Source organism: Hoplias malabaricus, chromosome 1, assembly GCF_029633855.1.
Source record: "Hoplias malabaricus isolate fHopMal1 chromosome 1, fHopMal1.hap1, whole genome shotgun sequence".
Lineage (NCBI taxonomy): Eukaryota > Metazoa > Chordata > Actinopteri > Characiformes > Erythrinidae > Hoplias > Hoplias malabaricus.
The window spans coordinates 56,517,596-56,545,543 of NC_089800.1; the positions used below are offsets into that span (position 1 = coordinate 56,517,596).

General features: G+C 35.9%; 4 protein-coding genes across 9 annotated transcripts; 2 read left to right on the forward strand and 2 right to left on the reverse strand.

The window, feature by feature from the left end:
* Positions 1 to 1,219: 1,219 nt before the first annotated feature.
* Positions 1,220 to 10,621, reverse strand: LOC136709664 (kinetochore protein NDC80 homolog). Its single transcript, XM_066685071.1, has 17 exons — positions 10,460 to 10,621; positions 8,834 to 8,930; positions 8,615 to 8,695; positions 7,487 to 7,625; positions 7,170 to 7,342; positions 6,937 to 7,039; positions 6,592 to 6,681; positions 6,201 to 6,294; positions 4,778 to 4,878; positions 4,179 to 4,323; positions 3,363 to 3,568; positions 3,032 to 3,184; positions 2,851 to 2,940; positions 2,575 to 2,667; positions 2,251 to 2,381; positions 1,747 to 1,849; positions 1,220 to 1,478 (listed from the first exon to the last, which is right to left on the reverse strand). The coding sequence occupies exons 2-17, from the start codon at positions 8,920 to 8,922 to the stop codon at positions 1,350 to 1,352; spliced, it is 1,920 nt and encodes a 639-aa protein (XP_066541168.1). The 5' UTR covers positions 8,923 to 8,930; positions 10,460 to 10,621; the 3' UTR covers positions 1,220 to 1,349.
* Positions 10,622 to 11,206: 585 nt separating this feature from the next.
* On the forward strand, positions 11,207 to 14,680 carry LOC136672472 (CD209 antigen-like protein D). The gene is made up of 6 exons (XM_066648418.1): positions 11,207 to 11,309; positions 11,786 to 11,902; positions 12,032 to 12,295; positions 12,576 to 12,739; positions 13,487 to 13,623; positions 13,781 to 14,680. The coding sequence occupies exons 1-6, from the start codon at positions 11,207 to 11,209 to the stop codon at positions 13,932 to 13,934; spliced, it is 939 nt and encodes a 312-aa protein (XP_066504515.1). The 3' UTR covers positions 13,935 to 14,680.
* Positions 14,681 to 14,774: 94 nt separating this feature from the next.
* On the reverse strand, positions 14,775 to 21,771 carry ttc8 (tetratricopeptide repeat domain 8). 2 transcript variants are annotated; one of them, XM_066667268.1, is made up of 14 exons: positions 21,676 to 21,771; positions 19,260 to 19,380; positions 18,849 to 18,912; positions 18,423 to 18,582; positions 18,167 to 18,256; positions 18,030 to 18,074; positions 17,663 to 17,748; positions 17,407 to 17,494; positions 17,218 to 17,328; positions 16,965 to 17,104; positions 16,681 to 16,855; positions 16,425 to 16,547; positions 15,401 to 15,484; positions 14,775 to 15,213 (listed from the first exon to the last, which is right to left on the reverse strand). In XM_066667268.1, exons 2-14 carry the CDS (start codon positions 19,342 to 19,344, stop codon positions 15,097 to 15,099), a joined length of 1,368 nt encoding a protein of 455 aa, XP_066523365.1. In that variant the 5' UTR covers positions 19,345 to 19,380; positions 21,676 to 21,771; the 3' UTR covers positions 14,775 to 15,096. The 2 variants fall into 2 exon arrangements, with proteins under 2 accessions (XP_066523365.1, XP_066523358.1); XM_066667261.1 differs by lacking the exon at positions 21,676 to 21,771 and adding an exon at positions 20,485 to 20,713 and having other exon boundaries at positions 14,778 to 15,213.
* On the forward strand, positions 20,986 to 27,929 carry LOC136693974 (putative E3 ubiquitin-protein ligase UBR7). Of its 5 annotated transcripts, none has more exons than XM_066667281.1 (12): positions 20,986 to 21,113; positions 22,007 to 22,220; positions 22,875 to 23,008; positions 23,153 to 23,213; positions 23,793 to 23,888; positions 24,071 to 24,124; positions 24,219 to 24,324; positions 24,432 to 24,556; positions 25,479 to 25,679; positions 26,558 to 26,711; positions 27,114 to 27,175; positions 27,310 to 27,929. In XM_066667281.1, exons 2-12 carry the CDS (start codon positions 22,032 to 22,034, stop codon positions 27,400 to 27,402), a joined length of 1,275 nt encoding a protein of 424 aa, XP_066523378.1. In that variant the 5' UTR covers positions 20,986 to 21,113; positions 22,007 to 22,031; the 3' UTR covers positions 27,403 to 27,929. The 5 variants fall into 5 exon arrangements, with proteins under 5 accessions (XP_066523378.1, XP_066523403.1, XP_066523394.1 ...); XM_066667306.1 differs by having other exon boundaries at positions 22,007 to 22,154; XM_066667297.1 differs by having other exon boundaries at positions 22,028 to 22,220.
* Positions 27,930 to 27,948: the final 19 nt, after the last annotated feature.

Below are 27,948 nucleotides of genomic sequence, written 5' to 3' on the forward strand. Positions count from 1 at the left end.
TGGTTTGTCCATTTTAAGGAACATTTTACTTTTTTATTATATAAAAAGCAGTAAAAAAAAGCAATAAGTGCATCAATAATTAAACGTGTTTACTCGTTATGACTTTTTTCCACGGAGAAAACCAATGAAATATTCATTCAACAAGTGGGAGTTTTTCCTGTATTAGTGTATGGTTCATTATAAACGACTCTGAACCGAGCAGAACACGACAATCCATAAAAGATTTACATGGCTCACTATTTCCTAAATAGTGCACGGCATAGGAATCTAGATAATACGAGCTCCTAGGGATTAAAAATACACTTTAATGTTACAGGTTAAAAAGACACATTTGCAAACCAGCCACAGAGTGCACGTATCTGTTTTGCATTTAGTCAAAAAATTGGATTGTTAAAAGCTATCGTTTGGTGATTTTGTAGTGCACTACATAGCGAAAAAGCTAACAGATTAAGACGTAGCCCAAGTTACTGCGAAAACTGTAATGAGTGAACCTTATCAATTATGGAAGCAGCATAATTTTATAAAGCTCGCCGTTCATGGATTTGAAGTAATTCTCCTTAATTCTATTTGCTTTATCCATTGTTTTTTTCATTGAAATCTTCACATTTAACTGGCTTTTGAATATGAACCTAAAAAAGAACCGAATCAATGAACTGTTAAAATTCAAAATAAAAGTATTGTGAATGTCTAAATATTATAGCTATCTTATAAACAAAAATGTAACGTACAGATTTATGGTTGTATTTAACTAGATTGGTCTGGGTTTGTCTTGTTTTGGCCAATATTTTAAAGGCGCTCATCGAAGATTTATCCAAGGAGTGGGAGCTGAACTCGAAATGTCAGTAAAGAGCTCATAAACGGGCTACTGTCAAATTATTAGTATGCAAGCTTACAATACACGGAAAACTAACATTAAACTGGCTTTCAAATAAGGTGATATAAACAGACTGTGTTCCGCACATGCAGCCTAACGAACTGATTAATGTAACTAGTATTGCATTTGTAGCCTACACAGAGCATCTTTTATAAATTCCACAAAGCATTGAACTGTAAAAGTGCATAATAAATAAAATTATAATCACACGAGGAATTATTGGAGAATTCCTGTTATAGCAAAAAAAAAAAAAAAGGGTCTTTCAAGAGATTGTACCCACTGTATGGGGATTACGATTCCACTCCACCCATAAAACATTCATAACGTAACCGAGGTTTAGCATTAACAGATTTTTTTATTGAAGGAAAAACATCAACATTTTTATTAAAGTGTACAAAGAGTTTATAAGTACAGATAATCCAAGTAGCATTAGTATTTGAGTGCAAACGTATTTACAAATCGTCTTCTCATTCCCTCACTGAAAGCTTTGTGCTCTAGAAAGAAAGTTATCTATCATTTCCTTCAGTTGTTGCAGATCTGCCTTGTCTTCAGTGATAATTTCATCCACCTTGTCCATCTTTTTAAGTTGGTCATTGCAGTGTTTCTGAAAATTAGAGAAGAAAAAATGTCACAGAATACCACTGTATCAGTGTTTATGGTTTCCAAATGTAGGTTACACAGCATAAACTGCATATTGACTACTATTTTCACATTTGGAACATTAAAGTTATCAGAGCCCACAATTTTAAACTTGCTAATATTCTCAGAAACCTTTAATGGATTGTGCCACTAAATGAGGATCAAATTCAGTTTTTTTTCATAACTAATATCTGGTAATTGTGAACGTTTTACTGACATAGTCTCTTTCTTACCTCAACTATATCCAAGTGATTGGCCGCAGCACTGAAGACGTGGGTCAAATTGTTTGCCACCAACCGGCTCTCCTCTGTGGTTTCCTGAAGAACTAAGTGGTACCTAATGGAAGAACACAGACCATTTATGTTTTTCTTCCTAATTTGTTGCCAGGAAAAATCTCTAATATACACATTTTAATAATATGTATATTTTCATACATTCATTATCCAGAGCCTACCCAGAATCACTGTGTGCAAGGCAGGAACACACCCTGGAGGGGGCACCAGTCTTTCACAGGGTGAGACACATTCACACCTATGGACACTTTTGAGTCGCCAATCCACCTACCAACGTGTGTTTTCAGACTGAGGGAGAAAACCGGAGGAAACCCACACGGACACAGGTAGAAAACATCAAACTCCTCACAGTCACCCAAAGCAGGACTTGAACCCACAACCTCCAGGCCGCTGGAGTTGTGTGACTGCGACATGATAGAACCAAGATTATATATGAATTCTTACTGTTGTTGTGCTGCTTTCAGTTGCTCTTCTGCCTCCTCATAGCCATCCATGACCTTCTTTTCTAGCAGTTTTTTGTTTCTTTCAGCAGAGTCCACATCTGCTGCCCACTTTTCTTCTTCCTGAGCCATCTCCTACTCAAACCAAAATTAGGCACATATGTTCATTATGACAAGCTAATGAACTTTAATTCCATTTGCGGCAGCAGACATTTATCATAGATCAACACTTTGAACAAAATATCCAGAGATAGTCTGTTATAAAACTATAATGAATATCACAAGGCTTCCCCTTAAATATTTCAAGAAACAACTGTAACTGACATACCTGCATGTCATGCTCCAGCTGCTGGTCCAATCTGCGGATCTGCTCTTTTATCAGCTTTAAGTCATTCAACTTCTCAGATATGTTAAACTTTACCTAAAATAAGTTGCAAGAGTTAATTAACTTACAGTGTAATTTCTCTGAATGTCAAATTGCCAATGCATACATGCCATTTTGTGAAAATGAACGTCATTACAAAATTGCCATAACAAAAATAGATCACCCATTCTGACTTTTTAATGAAAGAAGCTAAAATTACATGTAGACGAATTTTCATACCTGCTCCACTGTCTCCTCTAGGCTGAGCTTCATATTGGTCAGATTGCTGAACTCGTCTTCTACATCTGAGATCATGTTTTTAAGAGGATTCTACACAGTCATGAATAAGAGATTCAGAATGACAGTAGAGAATTCATTCAGATTTTGGCTTTGGGTTTGGTGTGGAAGTTGTATTTTGTACCTGTATCTGGGTTCTGATCAGAGTAGCAGTGGTGGGTCCATAGTCATCAACAGTTTTGATCTCAAAATCATGGCCGCAGGCATTCTCTGCAGACTGGGGAATAAGCTTCAGCATGCGTGCCAGTTTGTGGTACTCTGCCAACTTCATCTCAGCCTACAAGAACAGATGAATAAGTATGTAAGTCAATAATGTAAGAAATCTTTGCATATATCAACCACAATAAAGTTAATATAGGTTTCAGTTGTTATAGTACAGCTGTACCCTATTTATGTAATATAGCCATACCTTATTAATATAAAGATTACGTTCAATGTTAAAAAAAATGACTTACCCTCTCCCTGGTTTTCACCAGGGTAATTTCCTCATTCCATGCCAGCTGCTGAGCCTCTTCTAAACTGCGGCTCAGGCTGCTCAGAGTCTGCTGTAGTTCATTCCTCTCTCTGTTAATGCGTTCAATATCCGCTGGAGTAAACTTCTGATTCTCCAGAATGTGCTGCAGTCTGGCCTTCTCTTGCTTCAGGCTCTCTAGCTGCAGCTCTAGACAGTTAATAATAGAAGCCACAAAAATACAGTCATTTGCTATTTGTGCAAAACAGAATTTTACTTAAATCACCACCCACCAAATGGAAGCACTTTTGTGCCTCATCTAGTTTAAAAACAGGTAATGACACATACTCTCACTCTTACAAATAAAAGTAACAAATTAATTCTGGTTAAACCCTTCAATTTATTCTTTTCATGTTTTTGCCTAAAAAACTTCTGTTAAAATGACACTGTAATGTCTTTTCTCCTTTACATAAAGCATATGTGTTTAAATCAGTGCTGATATATAATGCAGAGAGATCTATACAACAAGCAAAGAAGCAGGCTCCAAAGTGTACCCACCAGTTGATAGAGAGATACTCTCAGTGCAATAAGCTGGCCTCACTGTCAAGATTCTGCTATTGCATTCTGATTATCTATCTGCCTCCTACACGTCATGCCAAAATAGCAGACTTGTGATTGGTCATTTTGTGTGTCAGTTAAATTCTTTATCCTGCAGTAGTAGACGGTTTATGATCACGTTAATTGAAAAAAAAAAAAAAAACAAACAACAAAAAAAAAAAAACACCAGACTCTCTGGCAATGAGAGACTAAAATCTCATACCAGTAGCTTCCAGCTCCTCAGAAAGCCCTGCTGCCTTATTTTCCAGGTTAGTTTTGAATGATTCCATGTGAGAACGGTAGTTTTGTAGTTTCTGAAGATCAGTCTGCAACCTGAGTTTCTCAGTCCTCTGTGACATCAGTCGATCCTATGTACACATACATATTTAAACAGAAATAAAAGTAAGATTATTTACTCTTTCTAGCTGAGGCTGTGGTAAATAATTTGCCCTATTTTGCTGCATCCACTGACACAGAATTTGACTTGATATTGTTCAGCAGTTTGGAAGTTATCTGAATTTTGCAGAGAAACACACAACCAATCTTTCTCCAAACAACTGGATGTAGAAGCTTTGAGCTGTTTGGGAGCTGAAAGAGTCAGCCCTTTATGGTTACTCCATTTAATATCTCCAATCACTCCATTAATTACTCCAATCACTTGATATACATTTAATATCAAGTAACATAAATCTTAATCATTAAATAGTATGGAACGTGTAGTTGGTTAAAATGTTACATAAATACTGTGGCTATGGAAAGGATTAAAATCAGATCAGAGTTAAATTAATGCCACACAAATATTATTTTAGAAGGAAGACTTACAGTATGACTCTCTTTCTCCAGTCTGTCTACTTGCTCCATCAGCACCCTGTGTTTTTCCTTCTGAGATTCCAATAGAGCATCATCCACATTGTACAGCCTCTCTATAAGCATCATGTACAAATTAACATTACCAAATTATTATTTATTAATTTGAAAAAATTATTAATTTAAAGGCTAAATTTATTATTTTAATCACAAAAAAGTATATAAAATTCTGAGGATGTTTCATCATCGGCTGCTCTGTAGTCTATTTGCCCAAAACCAGTTTAATGTGTTTACAAAGTCCCACTGTCTATAAACATGTAAAAACCAAAGTGTCTCTGTTGTCTAGTGTGTCTGGTACACTATACTTTCTCTCATGGCAGAGAAAAGGCATCTTTTTTTTTTTTTTTTTTTTTAGATAATAGTGAGAACTCCAAAGGTTAAAAAGCACAAAGAGGATCCAAGATGAGGACATTGCTCTTTTCCTGCTCCATAGGTGGATATTAACGTATTTTTGCTGTTTCGTATTACAATGAAATGTCTCCAAATTTGAGAGAGAGTTAACTGCATAATTGAAAGTGTCTTTCAAGTGAAGAGTTTTTTTTTCTGAGGTAATTCAAACTGTGAAAAAATCTTACAGACAAGTTAAACTTCAGCCCCTTACAAACAGTTGTTTTTCTCCTCAAATATATTGTTCCATCTAAAGGACACTGAGCTTCTGGACACAAACAAACCAAAGGGAACCGTATTTTTCCACAATTTTAGACATCCCCTTTGATACTTAAGTTGTAGAAGACACTAATATATATTGATCAACCTTTAATATTAAAATTACCTCCTTGTTTCTATACACATTGTCCATTTATCAGCTCCAATCACCGTATAGGTAAACTTTGTATTTCAACAATCACAGCCCGTCTGTCACCGTGCATACTTTGTCAGCCCCCTTTCACACTGTCCTTCTATATTCATGTCTGCCACAGGACCACTTCAGAGCAGGTAGTATTTGGGTTGTAGATTGCTCTTAGCTGTACACTGGTGTGGTGTTGTTGTGTTAATGTGTGCTGTGCTAAGTGGATCAAACACAGAAGTGTTCCTAAAGTTTTTAAACAATGTCACTCCTGAACAGAGAATAGTCCACTAACCACAAAAATTTAGCCAACAATGTCCTATGGGCAGTGTCTTGTGACCACTGACAGAGGACTAGGAGATGACTAGCTAATATGCAGAATATCAATGGACTACGTTCTGCAATCGCAGAACTATAAGTGGATCAGAAAAATGTACAAAGAATATATATAGAAATAAGCCCATTTTGATGTTTTGGCTGATTTGGTTATATATGCTTCAAGGTTTTATCTTAGCAGCCATTACAAATCAAATGTTTCATTTATAAAGCCAACACTCCTGGTCTTACATTCATTTCTGAACAAACACTCACTCAAATTGCTCAGGTACTCTTCATCATCCTCCTCAAAGGTGTCTGCTCCCTGCATGAACTTATTGTAGCATTTAGAGCAGTAGTCCATGAAGAGCTGTGGAAAAAGTTCAGACAGACTTGGAAAATAATGCAAAACATTTTGGGACACAAAACCTCAAAGAAAACATGTTTTCCTTTGACTGGTCTCCAAACGTAAGCTGGCATTATTAATGCAGTTTGTTCTTAAGAACTTTGATATATCGCTGTCCAAAAATTGAGATACATGTTTTTAGTTGGACAGAGATATATCAAACATCTCAAGGAAAGAAACCTGAGGCAGGGTTTGAACACAACAACAACATTACGTGTTGCACCATCATGCCAGAATTTGCTGAAAGAGAGCCAGCTGTACCTTGTTGTACTCAGCTCCCTCCTCTATCTCAGTGGAGCCATCTGAGAAGTCTGCTGTCAGAAGATTCTGAGTTTTCATGCTGTTAAAAATCTGTAAGACCATTTAAAAGATTTCTTTACACAGAAACTTATTCCAAACAGTATCCTTTCTATCAAACAGAGAAGGCTATTGTAAAAACACTTCAGATATAATAATAGATATGTATTTTAGATGAATTAATCATTTCATTATTTTATTCACTTTTATTCTGATAGTCACTCAAGTTTGAAAATATACACCAATTTCAAACAAATCAAAATACTGATGTTTTAACTGTAAAGGGCCCCATCAACTGACTGAACTAACCTTAACTGTATCAATGAGCCAGATGAGTGCCCCTAGAGCCTGTGGCCAGGTATGAGGAGCCCCAATAGAATACATTGAACTTTTTGATAATGGAAATGGGTATCTGAAACAAATCAGTGAAAAAACAAAACATAGATTATTTCAACTGAAAGATCAACAGCAGTCATACTGAAAACGAGACATCATAACATAGACAGTCCACTACTGATCATCAGCAAGATATTTATCTTTACCCCAAGTCTTTAAACATCCTTGGAATTTCCTCTTCAACCTTGGCATTGGGCATCTGGAAAGTAGAGTCCAACAAACTGTAAATGAACTCAAAAATCTTCACAAACTCTTTAGTAGAAGGTGACTGAAGGGCCTTTATGGTGATGGTACCAGGGAATCCATTATCTCCAAGGAACTACAAAAAACATGAAAAAAATTACTTCACATGGTAAAGCATGATAACATAAAACACATTGTTTAACTCTGGTAATTAGTATACATGAAATTGCTGAAATGGATACATTTGCAGTGAATGATGTTTTGAATAAGCACTAAGCACCTCATAAAGCTGTTTGATACACTGCTGAACAAAGGCTTTGTCGTGAAGAGGCCTGGGGTCCTTGATTTTTTCTGCTCCCCCATAGGACCCAAAGAAGCTGCTTCGTTGACCACCACTACCACCACCACCACCACCACCTCTGTGGACAAATGAAAGGGCAAGGACATCACTGATAAAAAGCTAAGACATGTAGGCTTTTACTTTTCCTTCAGTTGTCTGTATCTTTTAAACAGAGCTGGGCAATATGGCTAAAAATATTAAAATTATGTCACACTGTGACAAAAGGACATCCTTCTAAAAACATAGACTGCGAAATGTGCACATTACTCAAATCAAAGTCACAAGGAAAGATTTCACTGGAACAATAAAATTTTCTTACCACAAAGTATTGATATCTATGTTTTGTGTCATGGAAACATTCTTAGGATATTATCACCTCAAGCATTTTAAGAAACAGAATGGGTAAAAAGATAGATTAAGAAGAGTTTAAAATAATAAATAAATAAACACTACCAATGCTAAAATATAAAAATATATTGCACTTAACCCATTAGAGGCTTAGAACAGTGCTTGTAAAAGTGGGAAAGCTAAAATTTTTTTAGTTTTGTATGTTCATCCATTCATTGTTTATGACTATTTATCCAGTTCAGGGACACAGTGAATCTGGAGCCAACCCAGAATCATGGTGGGAACAGTTCCACACTTGGGAGTGTTTATTTAAGAAAAGAAGCCTGATCTGTGGTGTCATTTCAAATTATATATATATATAAAAAATTGCAAGACTACGTACAGTGCTCTCGCAAAATTCAGTTCAGGGTCGCTGTGGGTCCGGAGCCTACCCGGAATCATTGGGCGCAAGGCACCCTGGAAGGGGCGGCAGTCCCCCCGCCCTTTTTTTTTTTTTGAGTCGCCAATCCAATGTGTGTTTTTTTTTACCATGGGAAGAAACAGGAGCAGACTATAACATACTTAATTTATATATATTTAATACATACACACAAGCACTTGAATGAATTATAGTCTTGTTTATGTTCTCACGTTCAATTAGGCAATTATATTTCTCTGATTTTTTTTTAACCAACATAAGCAGTTCCTCTAACATAGAGACATTTTACAGCCAAGACTCACTTTCCAAAAAAGGTTGTCCTCCTCTCCGATGTGCCTGACTGAGGTTTTGGAATGTTCAGCTTCCCAAAGACATTTTCTTTGCTGACAAAATTGCAAAAATATTTCACGTAAAATCAAGATTTTTAAACTTCTGTGCATAACAGACTTTAGAGTAATGCAAAATAAACAAATGAAAAAAATAATACTTTTAAATGTGCAATAAAACAGATTAACACATACTTCTGTGGCGTTGCATTCACCAGGCTCATTCTGCCATCATTTGCACGCATTGGCATTTCAGAAAATCTTCTGCTGGGTCTTCTGCTCATTGTGGATTCTAAAGCAAGTATCAAGGGTGTGATGTGCAATCTGTTACTTTAGCTTAATATATTGGGGCAAAATATAATTTGGCCAAGCCAACTCTTTTGTTCTAAATTTTCACAACTGTGAATAAAAATGCTGTGCATGTTGTGTTCTCTGTAAATAAGGTGTACTCATTTTTAATTTGAAAATCAACAAACATGTAATATAAGCAGGTTTTGCAAATTATTTGTGTCAGTTGCTTTTTTTTGGGGGCTAACTAGACTACATGTTGTCTTGTAAAACAAACTGTCAGTATAACTCATTCCCCAATAACATCCAGGTTAACTGCAACATTTAAATTATAAAGTAATTAAAGGGCTGGCCAGTGGCTTCAGATTGTTCTGAAACAACAGTTAAAAATGTACCCTTTCATTTTGCAAATCGATTTTAACTCTAGTTAAGGTTTACAATATGATATAAAAGTTCCCTTTGTTAAAAACAAAAAACAAAACTGAGGCAAAATATGATGTTACAAAATATAAGTAGCAATATCTCAAAGTAAAAGTTTCATAGATGTATTTATGCTACCTTCACTATCATAGGAAATAATAGGATATTAAAATGTAGTGCATCAATATTTTTCAGCAATAACACAAAATAATGTTAAAGTTTTTTCTACATTTGATTATTACATAATGGGAATTGGAGACCAACTGCAAAAAATCTCAGTTCTTCAGCTAACAGCCAGAGATGTGTCTTTGTTACTTTTTCTGCTAGACAAGTTGACATTAATGCAGTGTGTAAACATTTCTAACCCGAATGCATCTGTTCTGTGAAAAACAAGACAAAAATGCACTTTTTTGTGAAATCCTAAGTAAAGCCAACAAATTTATAAAAATCTATTTGTTTTCAGTCTCCAGTGGACTCCTTCGATCAGAACTGCTGGAGTTGACATGAATCCGACTTCAAGGAACAGTAACGAAAACAGTGTTCAGTCCTAAAGGCACACACATGTCCTGAGGGACCCAAACAGGACCCAACAGAAACCTAGAACACGGACCTTTTAAGAGGGTCATAATCCAAAACTGTAGCTAAATAACTTAGGAATTATAGAAGCATCTACAAATATTGCTTACACAAAACAAAAGAGATAAGTTTAAAGACCAACTAGATAGCATAACTATAACTAACGTTAGTTCACAATACCAGAATTTGTTTGCAAATACGTCGACCCTGTCGAGTAGACACAGCGATATATTATAAAAACAGACAGATGGACAAACACTGAGTAATAAAAAAGACACCGTCAGCTAAGATAGAAAAAAAGCACTGTCCATAGATCGAGGAAATCATATTTTATCGGACAAATAAAATATAGCAATATACAGCCTCAGCTCTGACTACAACAGTACACACATCGACCGTGAGTAACCTAGCTAAAGCAGTAGCTCACTATTATAACTCGACAAAACTAACACCCTACCGAAACACCTATAAATTATGTAGTGTTTGCGTTAACGGTTGTATCGTTTCATTCCTAAAAACGATTACAATAGAAAATACCTCGCGAGCTGATGCCTTTTCTTTCGTCGTTTTTCAAGCTTTCCGCCAACAGCCCGCGCAATGACGTCACATCCCAAACTACGAAATGAATGTTGTATTGGTGTTTGTAGCCGGTGTTCCCTTATGTACATATTTGTACCATTCATAAGCCAAACATATTTACTTCTTTGTTAAAAAAAAAACTATCAAAAGTTTTTAACTTTTTTTAAACGTTTTTAAGCAGGCTGTGCTTCCGAATTCATATATTGGCTGTGTCCCAAAATTTGAATGAAACTTCGGCCGTGTATCAATTCCTGCCCTCCACGAAGTGCACACTATCGTGACGTCAACGAAAGAGGAACAACAAAGGCGCAAAGCAAGATTAAATATCATTATGCTGTAATAATTATGTTAAACTAGCCTGAAGAATGACAAAATAGAACTTATTTTGTTTTTCATTTAATAAATAATGTTCCTAATTATAATTCATATTAATTTCTCTACTGTTAAAATATTTTTGAATAACCAGAATCTGTGATTCTATATGTATAATTAGTTCTATTAAGATGTCTTTTAGTTATTCTACAACCCTTTGCATATTAAGCCCATCACCCACATGCATCAACACTACAACAAGCTCAAGTCCACACACAGTGACTGTCAAAAAAAGGGCAACGACCGTAAGTCCACAAACAGAAGCCTGCTCTGCATTTGCTATGAGGAAAGAGCATGGACATATAATTCACTGTTTATAGAGGTAGTATTAAAATGGCAGATTCAGAGATTTTCAAAGACAAGGTTACAGGGTCATACAATGAACTGGACAATCATCATGAATTCAGTGTAGATGATCATCCTCTTTATTCACATGGTATGTCAGTGCTTGTTCATAAAATATGCAACTGTGTTCAGCCTGTTAACCCTGAAGCTGTTATTGCCTTAATCAATAATAAGGTTTACATGTAATTTGTCATTGAGATTAATAATAATTTTATTAAAAAAATAACAGACTGTCTTTTTTATGTGCTTTTCAGAATATATATTATGTTGTATGCAGCAGCAACCCTCACATTTATTTAATAATTTCTAACAAGATTTTAAATAATTTACTATTATTGGGCTTCAGCTTTCAGTAAAGAGAATACATACTGCTGAATACAATTTAAACAGTGCCACATTCAGTAATCTATATATAGACACTAATACACAATAATACAGATAGTCAACCCTTTCATTTTTACATTAATGTGTAAAATACATGCTACCTAAGTAAAGGGCAGTCAAAAGTTATCAGAGGTTATGGCAAGATACTGATCTTGACATAAATTTCTATTTTCTTTTCTTCAGCACGCAGCTTTACTGTCAGAAATGGACCCAGTTCAAGGACTTATAAATTGGCAGCCATAAGTCTGGGCCTCCTGAGTGTTATATTTCTGGTCATTATCATAGGACTGAGTGTTCACAGTGAGCAATTACTTACATTTTTATTAAGTTAAATACATTTATCTCAAAACATCCAAATGTATGTCAATAATGTTAAGAATCCCAGTGTCCTCTGAGACAGTGCTCAGTCCTAATCTGTTATTTTCTCAGTTAATAGGGTGAGTGACAGCCACTACAACCTGTCGCTCAACTCTTCAAGGACCAGTTCTCAAATTGCACAGCTCAGATCTGACCTTAAAAATCTAAATGACACCACCAAGGCTCTTCAGAACAAGCAAAATGAAGATACAAACTTGATCAGATCTCTGCAGGCACTTCTGCGTACAGAGACAAGACTGAAGAGTGAACAACAATCTCAAAATCGCAACTTACAAGAAGATAAACAAAAATTAAAATCTCAGCTCTTACATCTTGGTGAGGTATTTTTTTAAATGGCGTAAATGAAAGAAATTCACAAATGATTGTATTCACCATTTCTGTAATCATTACTGTAAACACATCTTTCAAATATGTGTTTGAGAATTAAAGTAACAGGCATGGTACGTCACAGAAATATTAAGTATATAAGTATTTTTTTAATGGGAAATAGGCTAAATAAAATTCTGCTAGACATTTGATTTTTTAATTTGCTTTTCTTATGACATCTTATTTTACTTTCCTCATTATTTTTTTTATTTCTGTCTTACGGAAACAGAAGACAACTGTGGCCAATGTCCACCAAACTGGGTGCTGATGAACAAGACCTGTTATTTCTTTTCTGTGTCTGAGGCAATTCCACGCAAGGGCTGGGCTGCAGGAAGGCAAGAGTGCACAAAAAAAGAAGCTGACCTGCTTGTCATAAACTCAAAAGAGGAACAGGTGATATTACATTTTGTTTCCTGTGTTGTGTTTTTTAAATTAGAAAGTAATTGTTTTTTTCACCAGTCCTGATCCTAGTTTAGCACTAGACTTGAGATATTTTTTTAACATTAAAAAAACATTTACAGTTGGCTATTGTTTGCACAAATGTTTTTATAATCATATATTATAACATCTCTCTCTCTCTCTCTCTCTCTCTCTCTCTCTCTCTCTCTCTCTCTCTCTCTCTCTCTCTCTCTCTCTCTCTCTCTCTCTCTCTCTCTCTCTCTCTCTCTCTCTCTCTCTCTCTCTCTCTCTCTCTCTCTCTCTCTCTCTCTCTCTCTCTCTCTATATATATATATATATATATATATATATATATATATATATATATATATATATATATATATATATATATATATATATATGCAGTTGTTGGTCATGTTCTTCTTCATTTGTGTATTTATTATATTGTATAAATGCTGTTTGGTGTATACCTTGTATATAATTTGCACTTGCTCCATTATTTCATGGCAATAATGTTGGTAGTGATCTGATTTCCTGCAAAGTTTAAACCCTCAAACTATATTATTCTTCCAAAATGTCAACCTACCATCAATATACATCATCAGAAATATTTTCCCTGTTTACATAAGTAAATCCTCCATTTAAATCATTTTAAATTTTTTTTATTTCAGACCTCACAATTAACTGTTATGAATTGTTTAATCATATTATTCTTGTCTTATATATTTTTCTTATCCACAGGTGTTCATTTTTGACACCTTAAAGGCACTGAGGTACAATTTACCATTTAGTTATCGAAATGGATTCTGGATGGGACTGAAGGATGATCACACAGAAGGAAGCTGGACATGGCTAAATGGGACCATTATGACGGAAGGGTAGTCTTTTAAGTTTTCCTGTTGTAGGGTACAAAAGTCATTAGTATAAGATTCGAGGTTGCTAAAAATGTATTTTGTAGCATTTATGGCATATGCCTGCAGCTTATTTATATGTTGTTATAGGTAAAAGGGTAAGTCAGTGTCATTTTCTTTACAGATATTGGATGGATGGAGAACCAAATGATGACCTTGGCTATGAAGATTGTGCTGCTGTGTATCCCACCAATAACCCACTGAAGTCCTGGAATGATGTACCATGTTCCCATCCACTGAAATGGATATGTGAGAAAGAAATTACTATATCATCTTAGAATCCACAATAACCCATGGACTTTTCATATTCACTCATTTTATTACACATCAGTCTGGTACATTCATGCTAGGAATCCCCCAAAATATTTTATTCTGCATCATTTTAGGTAACTGCTTTGGCAGCCTGAACACTGCAGACTGCAACATAATACTGATTGTATGAAGTAGTGTTTTATAAATGAGTTTATTTTTAAGTGATAATGTAATGTGAATGCATCCTGACAACCTTTTATAAATCTAAAGCACTAAATACCTGAAGCACAAGAAGGATCAAACTTAAGGACATTGAAAAAAAAAAAAAACATTTGGCCAAAAAAGTATTGTGTCACTGAAGTGATATCTACACATCAGGCTACTCATATATCATTATGACCCAGTTAAATTCGTTTTAAGAAATAAGCCAAGTATGAAAATTGGAGATTCAAGTGGATTATAAGATGTTACAGGAATTGCATACTGAGAATAAAATAAACTTATAATAAAAGATTTCTACATTTCCACCTATCAGGAGATCTGCTTTTCACAATTTAGGTATTAAATGACCTTAAACAAATGCATTTTTATTCTGAAACACTAATGTGAAAGCTCATGGAAAATACAAGCCATGGGTCTTATGCAAATAAAAGCATGCATCTAGAGTTCAGTTGCCTATGTTATATACTGTGATTCTGCAGTATGTCTTGCATGTGCATAAAAGTGCAGAACAGATTTACATCTGTACTTTTAGTAAAGCTGTTATCATTATTATAATTTGTTTTATTTCGTACTGGACTGAAAAAACAATCTTATTACTTACAAAATTACTTGCATTTTATTTCTTTAAATATTACAGACAACATACATTTATAACATTTCAAAGTAAAAGGCTTTACTACTATTACCTTCCATCAAGGCAACAAAACACATGTCCTTTGTCTAACTAACTTTCTCTGTGTTGGCTGAGATATTATATCACAGACACCTGGCATAACTTAAACTAAAAGATATGAAAACAGTGATCCAACCCATAACATCTTCAAAAATATATTCTGAAAATAATTCTCTAATCTGCCTAAGAAATCAGCCATCTTTAGAAAATGTATAAACATCCCTTAGCATTATTTGGATGTGCTCTGGAATACTCTTTCATATGATTTATGTGAAAATATTGGGCAGGCCTATTTATAGCACAGCAAAGTGATGCCTGAGGTTCTTAAGAATCTGCTGAGTGTCCACATGCTCAGGGAATGCATCCTCAGATTTTTGGGCAGCCGTGTAGCTACTCTGAAGATCACCCACCTTTCACACATACAGAAAGAGAAAGAGATTGTATTATCACCTTCCCTGTTAACTCATATGTCCCAGTACCTTTTCTGAAAATAATTTGCTTGATAAGCTGTGTAAACAAAGATGCTACCGATGCAATAACACCATCCCTATATGTTTGTTCAATTAAAAAGTGCAATAAAATAAGAGCAATCCATACCTTTTCTGATAATACAGCAAAGTTAAAATGTGGTTCATACATATGAGGTGCCAGAGAAGAAGCTGTCTGTAGAAAAGCTTTAGCCTGTAACAAACGTAATAAATGACTGAGAATGTTATATTCATATTCGCGGTTTTTAATTAATATTTTAGCTCATATAAATACTACAGTCCAACCAACTTTGTTTCATTTTCTCCATATCTTTATGCTTTTAAAAGTCCAAATCATTTTCAATGGTTCATATTAAACCTGTAATTTCAACTAGGGTTCTTGAGGATTAAAGTTTGCATTAGTGAATGTGCATCTAGAAAACACGATGTAAATTCCAAGCCAGCCTAGGTGCAGATGAACTTGGAGAAAATACAAATCCCATTTCCAGAAATCAATAAAAATAAGAATCTGTGATTTGTTAATTATCTTGAAGCTTTAATTTAATTAAACCGACAAAAGCACAAAGAAAATGTTTTCACTGACAACCTGATTGTTTTTTATAAACACATTTCTAATTTGATACTTTCAACAGACTCCAATTGGGACAGAGTCTACAATGTTTAACACAGTGTCACAACAGTTTTCCTTTTAATTACATTGTTCAATAATTTGGGAATTGGTTCAATCATTGGGAATCACTGGGAACTATTTCACACTATCTGGCATATAGTGATAAACAACAACACATTTTTGCTTGCAAAGACTGGGCTTTATGCTCCTTTTATATTTCAAGAGGGTGACACATGAACTTTAAATTCTCATTTTGCACTGTCCCAACTTTTTTGGAGTGAAGGAGGCATCATATTCAAATTTTGTTTATATTTACAAAACACAGTAAAGTTCATGAAGTTGGTGAAAAACATCATGGGAGTTCATTAGAACTGAAAACATTGGATTTTGTTTCTATGTACTTTGACCGTTACATAAAGATTTAAGAGAGTTAACAAATCAAAGATTCTTGATGTTATTGTACTGGCAGTAGTGTCACAGATGAAGAGTAGTTTAAGAGATTTGTTCAGATAATGATTCTTACCTGCTCAATGCGGCCCTTCCGCAGCTCCAGTACTGCTAAGTTGTTGTAAGCTTCAGCATGATCATTATTGAATGCCAAAGCTAGTTTGAAACACTGATAAGCTAGAGGCAAGTCACCTATACCCTGCAGTTAAGAAATATTTAACAAAACATAAGCAATATTTCACAAACCACAAAACTAGTTAAAACATCTACTTCTTAACCCTATTTAGCTAAACTATTCAAATGAGCAGTTTAGATCAAAAGAACAGAATTACCACTGCAACGTGTCCAAGATTATACCAAACATCTGCCTGTTCCTCATCACTGGAAACCAGGGCTAATGCCCTTTCAAATGAAGAGAGAGTCATATCATACTGTTGAGCATAAAAGCAGCACAGTCCCAGGTTATTGTACAGCTGACAGTTATACACACCCATCTGCAGCAATCGTCTGAAACACAATAACAAAGAGACAAGAAGGAATAAGGAAGGAGTAATAAATACAGGGGTCACTTCCTACAGAGTGATCATTCTTCATTTAAATCAAATGAAGTGATAACCTGTAAAAGCGCAGGGCTATCTCAGGCTGGTCAGTATAGAAGTGGTTGCTTCCAATGCAGGCAATGGCCTCTACATGTGTATTATCCTGCTTTAGAACATCTTTGTAGTACTCTGTGGCTGAATTGATGTTATTCATCTCCTGAAAATGGCAGAACTTTAAGTTGTGCTTTTTGGTGCCATAACTTGTAGTTAAAAACAACCCTTACATTTCTATTAATGCCAGTTGTATGTTTAAATTTGAAAAATACATGCCTCATGAATGCGAGCAATTCCTGTCAGCAAAGTAACTTCTCCCGGGAAATGGTCCAGGCCTTGTTTAAAGAGGTTTAGGGCAGTTATGGGCTGATCCAGACGCTGATATACCTGTGTGTAAGACATGTACAAATTATATTTCTGTTCATCTTTGCGCTATAATTGAAGTAAAAATTAGTCTTTATGTACCTTTGCAAGATATAAGTAAGTATCTACAAACTCTTGATTATTAAGGGCGGATCTGAATTGTTTCTCAGCTTCACGATATAAACCAAGTCTGAAAAGACAAATGTTCTACTTAATATCATTATATTAAATGCATAACACACATTCACAGTTCACCTAAATATGAATACTATTTTTGCTTTGACTAATGCTTAGGTAATTATGGATGACTCATAAAATATTAGCAACAACAGTGTGTCTTTATAACGGTGTGACAGACCTGTAATAACATTTCCCAAGTTGGACTTTCCACCACCAGTCCTTAAACTGGGCATGCTCTGTGGCAAGGGCAGCTAGGTCCAGTGCCTAAAACATTCCACCGAGAGAAAAAGGAAATTGCATGTGGGATGCAAGCAAGTAGAAATTATAATCCAATGCATGCAGTTGAAATTTGTGTTGTTTTATTTTTTAACAAAAATCCCACTTCTTAGACAAAGCTAATGTAATAAATTAATTATAATTATTAACTAAGTGGAGATCTAATTGCTGGAATGTTTCTGTGGACCTCTAAGTGCACCTCTCTGGATCCTTAGGGTAATACAACCCTCAAATTGAAAAGCACTTAATAAATGAGTAGAGGTACTTACATTTTTCACATCATTTTCGTGATGAAATATGTATTCAAATAACGTCTGGAGAGAAAAAGAAATTGCATTTTTATTAAAGTTTTGAGATGACTGTAATTTATTGCATAATTAGAATATAATTTCAAGCTTTAGAATACCTTAGATAAATTTGGTTTCTGGGAGTACTTAGCCAAATTTAACCTGGACAAGTTTATAAATGGTCCGTCAGGATTTGTTAGCATAGATGCCTAGAAAAATAATGTAAATTGTTACATCTTAGGAACAAGAGGCATGCAGAACTTTGGATGCACGGTATTGGTTATACTAAATCATGAAGAGTTTATGGACTGCCGATGTGTACACAATGAACATTTAAAGACTCAAAATTGATATATTATCCTCAGTAATACCTACCGTGCCCAATCTGACAAATCTGCCTGAAGCACTGGTGACTGGACGGGCAGTGTTTGCAGTTCGAGGGGTTTTGATGGCTTGCTCCATTGTCCCTGGTCTACCAGACTGAGTACTGGGCCTTACAAATCCTGTAATAGGACGTCCTGACTGTGTCATCGGTCTAAAACATGTGAGAAAAAACCTTGAGTAGGCAATTCATAAGAAACAATTCAGCTTTAGTCTGGAAATTGGTCATGTACCATTTTGCTCATGATCATGCATGAACGTTTTTTGCATTTTAACATAACATACCGGTTACTATTTACGTGAGTGTGATCTAGTTGCCTGAGTGACTCTGAGATAAACACACACACATTAAATGATACAGAAAAACTGACTTAGCAAAATTATTACCACAATTAAACTATGTCTGTCATATGTCTGCACCTGACTGCTGGAGTAGGTCCTCCACCCTGGCTTGTTCCAGGAAGCCTTAGTGATGTTCCAGGGCCTGATAAAGCATAAGAAGTTTAATAAGACTTAGCAAGGCTTAGAATAACAAAAAATTATTTCTGGTTTATGTTAACTAAAAGCAATTATGAAAGCATAATTTTATGAAGGACTTTGTCTTAGCACTCCAATTTCAATTACATTTTTATATTACTTTTCTCAACGAATGTCATCACAAAACAGCTTTACAGAGACTGCGGTCTGAGCATCCTTAGATCAAGCCAAGGTTGACAGTGGCAAGAAAAAACCCTCAGAGCAAGAGAAAGAGGAACCAAGACTCAAACCAGGGAACACATCCTCCTCTGTTCAACACCAGAGACCACTACAAATTCAAAATAGCATACTCACGGGCAACCTGTGCAATAGAACTTTCATCCAACATTATTTCTGCAATGCCCTCCTGATCCACATCCACTTCGTCAATGAACACCATCTCAGTCAGAGCCCTTGTTTTCAGACTCCAAGCCGCCTTATAATCAGAAAATTGTATCATTAAATCTTTATGTAGGCACAACATTTCACTTTCTACTAGAACATGGTCTTTTACGAAAATCAACACATCATCTTTCTAATGTAAATTTTAGCTTGTACATTAGCATTAGATTTAACATTCAACAACAAAAATGGAAGTCGTGGGTGGAGAGGGGGTGATTACTTTAGATTTCTAACTAGGACTCTGCCTCAGTTACATTAGGCATATGAAGGGACTGGGGGATTTTGAGCGAGGGAACAGGGGAAGTATTGATAAAAACTAAAATTTGATAAGTTACTTGTTACCTCAGAAATATGGAGTGAAGTATCATGTTCCTTTGCAAAAATAATTAAAAGGTAGAGGTGTGATAAATATACAAGTAATAAGGTAACAGAAGCTTAAGTCAATCACTACTTAATTAAGCCCTTTGAATGGAAAATAAGTTTTACAGTGCATTTTAACAAAACTACACTTAAAATATGTTTGGGAATAGCTCAAACAAATTGAAGTGTTTTAGGTTTGGTCATCGTAATGTCATTATAAGCAGCTTTGACATGAAAATAAGAGTAACAATATTGCACTGTTTTTCCAATATTGTCTCCACATTTTTCATATAGATAAACCTCAGATCTTACTGGTTACTTTTATTAATCCATCTGTCAGCATACCTTCTTTATTAGATATTTATTTAATTCAACGGGTTTACTGCTGCCCTTTTATGCAATACCAGCTTTTTAAGTTGCTTTTACGTTTTTAAAGTATACGACTTTAATAACAATCAACAAACTAATTCACATCATTCACAAGCACTTAATAAGAGCTGACATTTCTTTAGAAACCAGTTTAACCTACTAACCTACAGCTATACCACAGCTTATCCTGATTTATGTTGTGTACGGTGAACGACCGCAGTAAACAACAATGATGCAATTAACATGAGACAGCTAATGTTAACTTGGTGAATCATGTTTTATTAGTGTTCAGCCAAGATCACTGTTTGAAAGCTACCTAAACATTTCTTATATAGCAGCTAGCTGGATAGTGCTAGCTAGCTACACTTCAGCTTATCGGCTTAAAGAGTCTGCTGAGCTCGGCTCTAACCTGGTCGTACGGACTGTCCTCCAACACCTTTGTGCAAATGTCCGAACATTTCTGGAACTTCCGTCGTCTAAAATAACTCCAGGCGAGAAACAGCGGGTCCATAGTCAGCGTCACCTCCATGTTATGGTGAAAAGTGCGGGGACTGTTCGAGGACTGACTGTAAGACTCTCTCCTGACAATAGCCAGTTAGCACACTAATGCTCCCGCGTTACCCCGGCAACATAGAACTGGACATTGCGCATGCGTCTAAACTGACACTGGAAAAAAAAGGCGACGCAAAATTTTACGGTTCAGTTTTGTTAATTTGTATCCTTAAGGTCTACCACAAAAAAGGAAATATCAGCTTTAGACAGATAACTTAAGCCTAATGTCAACTATGCCCAATAGGAAATACACTGAGAAACATTCCCATTTGACCGTACTCTACTCCATGTTGGAACAGCGCTCATTTAAATGCCTGTAGTAAGCGAGCGATAAACTAGACTTTTTTGTTTTCTACAGGTCTAACACAGTAGATACCTGTGGGGAGGAGTTGTGTACTGAAAGTCACTGACTCGCGTATGTATGTGCACTCTGGTAAACGAAATTGGCTGCTGTCAGAGCCACGGAAACTGAGAGAAACCAGTAAGGTATGTTTATCTGAACTGAATTAACCGTTAAAATGTTTAGTACAAGATAATTAGATGAATGATGCCAAGGTGCTGTTCCACAAATTAATGTTAAATTTACTTAAGAACCATCAGCTCGTTTCGTATTGGATATGTTTGACCCGAGTCTTATGCTTTGTAGTTAGATAACAAGTACGAATTCCGATAGGAATATCCCTAGTTTTTCCACTGTTAGAAATCCTGTTTTGCAGAATACTTTCCAGTTATCTGGAAATACAAATAAAACAGGGTATAGACATATTTAACAGTGGTGAGGATTAACTCTGGGCTTAAGGTATTTAGGTACTTAATTTTACGTATGGTACAAAATAATTCTACAATGAAAAAAGATTTCTGAAGATGATTTAATGTTAAAATATTATTCTAGATTGGGTTACCTAAAAGCTTTGTTAAATTTGATTTGATAAATATATTTTTTAAAAAGTAACAAATTGTTAGTAAATAAAAATAACGTGTTTTCTAAAAAACAAAAAAATCCCGCCAAAAGCAGTGTGTGTGTGTGTCTGCCCAAAGCGGAAATCACATGATGTTCCTCTCGCTCGTCTTTGGCGGCGTCTCCAATGGAGTCATAGTTTGTAGTGCGCAGTAGTAGATCGTTAAATAAGGCCCTGTACCTAAAACGTTTCTTTATCTCATTAGGAGAAACACTTGTCTTCAACCCTAAATCAGTAGGTCTGATTGGCTGACTGTTTAATGAGATTAATTTGGAAATATTAGACGTAGGTTAATGCCCTTTGTAGTGCACTACGTAGGGAAGATGGCGTAATTTGAGACGGAGAAATTATTTCCATTGTGTCTGTTATCTGTCTCGGGCTATGGTGTGTTTTTTCGTAAGCTCTTTTTGACTTAAACAGGATCTCCGTTTGTGCTGCTAGAAGAATGGCTGCTAATGAAGGACGGGAGGTTGCTCTTTCTTCGGAGGATCTGGTTGATGATGACGAGCTCCGTGAAGCTCTCGTGGTTCTGGCCGGCAGTGACCCCAACCACTGTTCCTATCAGCAGGTGAGGGGCATGAACATCAGCTCTGAAACCACAACAAGAGAAACGCCGATGATACGAAAATATGAAGTGGGCAAGGTTTATTTATTTATTTATTGTTTTTATTAATTTTATTTTATAAATATGCGCTACTTGTCCAACCCACCCAGCTGTGTTAATTACTCAGTACCTACAGCCATGTGCAAAAGTTTGAACACCCCGATCAAATAACGCTTTGCTTATCTTCTGACTGAAAAGAATTTAGCACAACCATATAAAATGAAAAACGTTATGACAATCCCAATGATTTTGAACATACGCATTAATATTCGGACAGAATTTAAACATGAAACATAAAGTGAACACCAGTCATAGGTCATGTTTTATTTCCCCTAAATATTTCTATTCAACACACATTCTAATAATGCATTAATATGTGGGGACGTTCTCTGTATTTATTTGTTAGAAATTTTAAATAAGCAAGTGCCCACAAATAATTTGACACACAATATACCTTTTCCAGACATGGATTCATTTTTAATGTAGGACTACACAGTATTTTGAATGGACATTCTCAGAGAGGTAAATATAATCTGCTATTAGGCCTAATTATCATAGAGGAAATTGGTCCATAATGTGTCACAGGTGATTGAATGCTCACTACTTTATCTTTAAGCTTACAGGCGTGTATGTAATTAGTGAGTCTGTGTATAGTAATGTACCTCTGTTTTTATTGTGTTGCAGGGCTATGTGAAAAGACAGGCTGTATTTGCCTGCAGAACGTGTACAAGTGAAGGCATGGAGCCTGCTGGAGTGTGCCTGGCCTGTGCTAACCACTGTCATGATGAGCATGACGTTGTTGAACTGTACACTAAAAGGTATAGAGTGTAAATACATTGTGAAAAGCTGTTTTATGTTGTGATCTTTCTTGTTGTGTGTATTGGCATTATTAATTTGTTACTTGTTTTATTAGAATGTGACGTTTTGCCTCCAATATGTTTGTCATTTCTTTCTTTTAACAGGAACTTTCGCTGTGATTGTGGGAATGAAAAATTTGGCTCTTTTAAGTGCAAGCTGAGTCCTGTAAGTATATTCGTAATAATGGCAGATGTTTAATGCCTCTAATTTCAGCATGTGATGTTCATTAAGTTCCCAGAAAATCAGAAGGACCGAATGATTTGTGTTCTTAATTTTGTTCCATAATGTTTGCTCCTCATGCAAAATGTATAATAGACACCAGACTAAACAGACTTTCTGTGAGGGGGAAAATTGATACATTTTAACCTTAATATATTTCCCCTCTGAGGAAATGGAAACAACACTACATACATGCCACCAGCATGCTAACACTCCAATTGAGTATGCTAATTGAAGACTGGATTTTTTTTACTTTCTTTCATAAGGAGTAAGCCATTTGGGGCCCAGTTTCTAAAGAGCTTGACAATCACTTTAGAATAACATTTAAGAGATGCATTTTTTTTTTTAATTAATGTCTTCTGCAATGGTTACTTTTCACCCAGGATGTAACTTTGTATCAGTATTTGATTCTTTACCCATATAACAGTTTAAAATATGCATAGAAGAATTCAAATAAAAATCATACTTACCGGATATACCATATGAAGTAACTTCATTAGTCTTCTGTTTATTAAATATTCAAAGGAAAAAGATGGCTTGAACATCAGGAACTTATATAACCACAATTACCTTGGACGTTATTGCTCCTGTGACAGACCTTACCCTGATGATAATGATCAGGTTAGTGGCAGAAGTCATTGCATTGTGATCTTGGTAGCATAATATTTATACACATTTTTAGATATGTTGTTTCTTTCTTTAAAGAACATGTGCATACAATAAACAAACCTGAGAAATGGGAACCCTGTTATTTGCTCTAATTGCTCTTATTTTTTGTGCCTGATATATTCTGTTGATGGAAGGTCGGTGAAGAAATGATTCAGTGTATTGTATGTGAAGACTGGTACCATTCAAAGGTAAAAATGCATTTAACACTTTTGAAGACATTAGTTTTTTTTTGTGACGTGTGTTATTTGCTTTAATGTTTTCTTCATTATCTCTTTGTTTCAGCACCTGGGCTGTTCAGTAGTGGATGCTGAGGAGTTATTGGAGATGGTCTGTGAGAGTTGTATGAACAGAGCTCCCTTCCTTTGGACCTATGCTGCCTATTATTCCTGTATGTTACATGTATTCTTATCTTCCTTTCTTTATTTGCTATCTCATATAGGACATTTACATTGTTAACCCAGGTTTGTTGACTAATGTGTATTTTCTAATTTATAGCTCCTCCAGTAAGCAGTAAAGAGGATAAGGATACGACTGTGATGGGTGATAAAGAAGAGAAGGAGACAGTATTTTATTTAGGCAGTAATGATGAGCCTTCTACAAGTCAAGGTTGTCAAAAAGAGGTAAGTGTTGGGAAACCAAAGTGTATAAAACCAAAACTGCACTGCAACTGTGTTGTTTGAAGCTGGTAAATGTACTGTGATACTAGGGTTAGGCTGTATAACGGTAATACTGTACACCATAATATTTAAAAGTGTTGATGGTATCTCAAAATTATGACGTGTGTTAAATTTGTTTTCTCTGAGTAAGCAGAAGGCCAGTGTTAATTTATGTGCATTTGAGATCCACAGGGAGGGTGATGTGGTGTGCTAGACAATAAGTGCCTGTTAGCAGACCAGCTCTGCTTCTGAACAGTGTAGAACCTTGTTTAATTAATTTATTTATTTTAGCTTTTCTCTTCCTCCAGCACCAGTTAGTGAAATTTGCTCCCTCAAACAGGTGTCATAGTGCATTGTCAGGCTGTACTGTACAACTATTTTTTTGTGCTCACAGGTTTTCACACTGTGACAATGCAGTCCTCCCACACACAGTAATACCGCTTACTGTTTAAATTGAGAGACGGTATTACGTTGTGAAAATTTGGATACTGACCATTTGTATGTGGTACTGTACATGTTAAAATATTATGGAGGATTTACTATACCAGTTCTCTGTGAAATATTTTACATTCCCAACCTAGCACTGGTGTCACACTGTAATTTGTATTTTTAGGATTAGCATTATTGATTATCTGATTGTTAACTGCAGTGCTTGCTATTTGCTGGGTGTGTCAGAAATGTTACGTCTGGTGTGATTAAAAAGAAGAAAAAGCAAAACACTCCAAACAAACAAGTGTAGGAAGATGACACTCCCAATGAGAATAGGCCTGACATTTTGCACAATCTCTGTAGAGGGCGCAAAACCGTTAAACTGAAATTGTCCTGAGGTGGTTTACATATGATTTTTTTTATATCTAAATAGTTTTTCATGTTATGCCTGGTTCAGATTACTTCTAAAGGGACGAGTGTTCTAAGCCACAAGAGGACTCATGAAGAGATGGAGAGATGTTCTTTAACATCCCAGTCTCAAATGTTGACATGTAAATTAAAGGAGCTAAAAGCCAAAGGCTCAGTGAGAGCTAGAGTTGGAGCAGTGTTCTGGCCATATTGCTGGAGGTCCAAGCTGTGCAGTTGCACAGATTGTAAGGTATGTGTACGGATGCATATATCATTTTAAGTTAAATTATGCAAAATTAAATGTAATGGATGAGTACTGTAGGGTATTTAAAGCAGTATGTTATTGTTAAAAAGCCTCTCATCAGATTGTTTCATAATATTAAACTTTATCAACCCATGTGGCAGCACTGTGGAACAACAGGTAGTATTGCTGGAGTCGTGACTTTGAACCTGTCTCAGGTCACTTTGTGAGGGGTCTGGTGTGTTCTCCCTGAGTTTGTGTGGCTTTCTCTTTACATTCTAAAAATACATGTTGGTAGGTGGATTGGCTGTCCATAGGTGAGTGCAATAGACAGGTGCCCTATTTGGGGGTGTCTTCCTGCCTTGTGCCTACTTGATCCAACAAGACCTTGAATAGGACAAAAAGCAATTACACAAAATTAAATTGAGTTTCAAAAATGTTAAATTCATTCATTAATGCATTGTCTGTAAGCGCTTATCCAGTTCAGGGTTGTGGTGGGCCTGGAGCCTACCCGGAATCATTGGGAGCAAGGTCCGGGCACACCCTGAAGGGGGGGGGCAGTCCTTCGCATGGCAACACACACTCACACCTATGGACACTTTGAAGTGACCAATCCACATACTAATGCGTATGATGTTTTTTGGGACTGCGGGAGGAAACCAGAGCACCCGGAGGAAACATGGACATGGGCAGAACGCACCAAACTCCACAGACGGTCACCTGGGGCTGGGGGGTTCGAACCCACGACAGTACCTGCTGCGCCACTGTGCTGCCCAAGTTATTTATTTCATGTCAATTTTAATTTAATTATGTATTATAACAGGACTGTTTTTCAGCATCAACCTGAAACAAGTGATGCTTTAACTGAGACTGTTGTCCTTGTTTAGCGAGTGTATGTGGAGACAGGTGCTCCATTTCTGCTGGATGAGTCAGACACTGTGCTTGCGTATGAGAACAGAGGGAGAGCGCTGCTAACAGAAGACTTACTCATGTCCTGCCTCAACTCCCTGAACCGTGTCCAGCAACTGGAGATTATTTACCGTAAAGAGCTGTTTACTATTGTTTTATTATTATCCCACTTTGCTGCATTAACAGTTTTCTACTCTTTTGGGAATTATTTATGATAAATACTGGAATATTTTCTGTAGAATTTAATGGCATTTAGTCATAAAAACATTAGGGTCTATTTGGTTCTCATTAACCAATGCAGCTGCAGCTCACGCCAAAGGTATTGGGTAGTGCTCCATTACTCTAGAGAACACAGTTCAACTGTTCCACAGCCCAATGCTGTGTGTCCCCATAATTGGTGCATTTGAAGGTAGTTAAATTTACTAATAAAGGATTTGGACAAAGATTGTAAATGGATAATAAGTCTTCTTGATCAATTTCTGCAGAAAAGGAACTAGTGATGAATAAATTAATTGGGTTGTTTTATTTCAACAGAGTACAATGAAATGCAAGTAGAGCTCCAGGAGTTCATTCAAGAGTTGACAGACCAGGGGAAGGTAAAGATTTTTACACTTCTTAGGCCTTATAAGACCAGTTTAATATAATCTTGTTTTTTTTTTTAAATTTATTTATCTATTTTTATAAAGTTCCACAATTTATTGATTTATTTATTTTTCCTCTGTCACTCCAGGATGTGACCCCTGAAGCAATCTGCAACTTTTTTGAAGAGCTTCAGGCTAGGAAAAAAAAGCAGTCCACTGCTGGGCAGTATCTCTGCAGCTAAGCTGGCACGGATCAAGCCGGTGTTGCATCCAATATCCAGGACAAGCTACAGTTCCTTTGTTTTACAGTAACTTGTGTTTTGAATAAAAAGCAAACTCAAAAGGACTGCTGCTGCTAGAGAGAGGCCTCTGCAAGTAAATGTTTCCTTGCACTTTATTAGCTCCTGGAATGTTATTATTTGCATGCCTCCTATTTTAACTTGATACTGACATGGAGCTGACGGTCATGGGTGTACATTTAGGAGCTCTTATGTGATGGTAATTTAGCTAAGTGTGAATATGCACTGATGCACTCATTAGTTGAATAGATTAAACTTGGTTGTGGATGCTTTTAAAGGAACAATGTGTTCACAGCAACTTGCTAATAATTATACTTTATACCCAACTTAAAATAAATAGATTTCTTGAATGTTCCTTTGGAAACATTCAGACTTCTTTAAGCTAACAACCAGAGTTTGAAATGACACTGCCATAGAGTAATATTGAAGATTTATTTTGAAGATGCTCTCTAGCTACAAAGTTGGTCATTTATTTACCCTCTTCAAGGT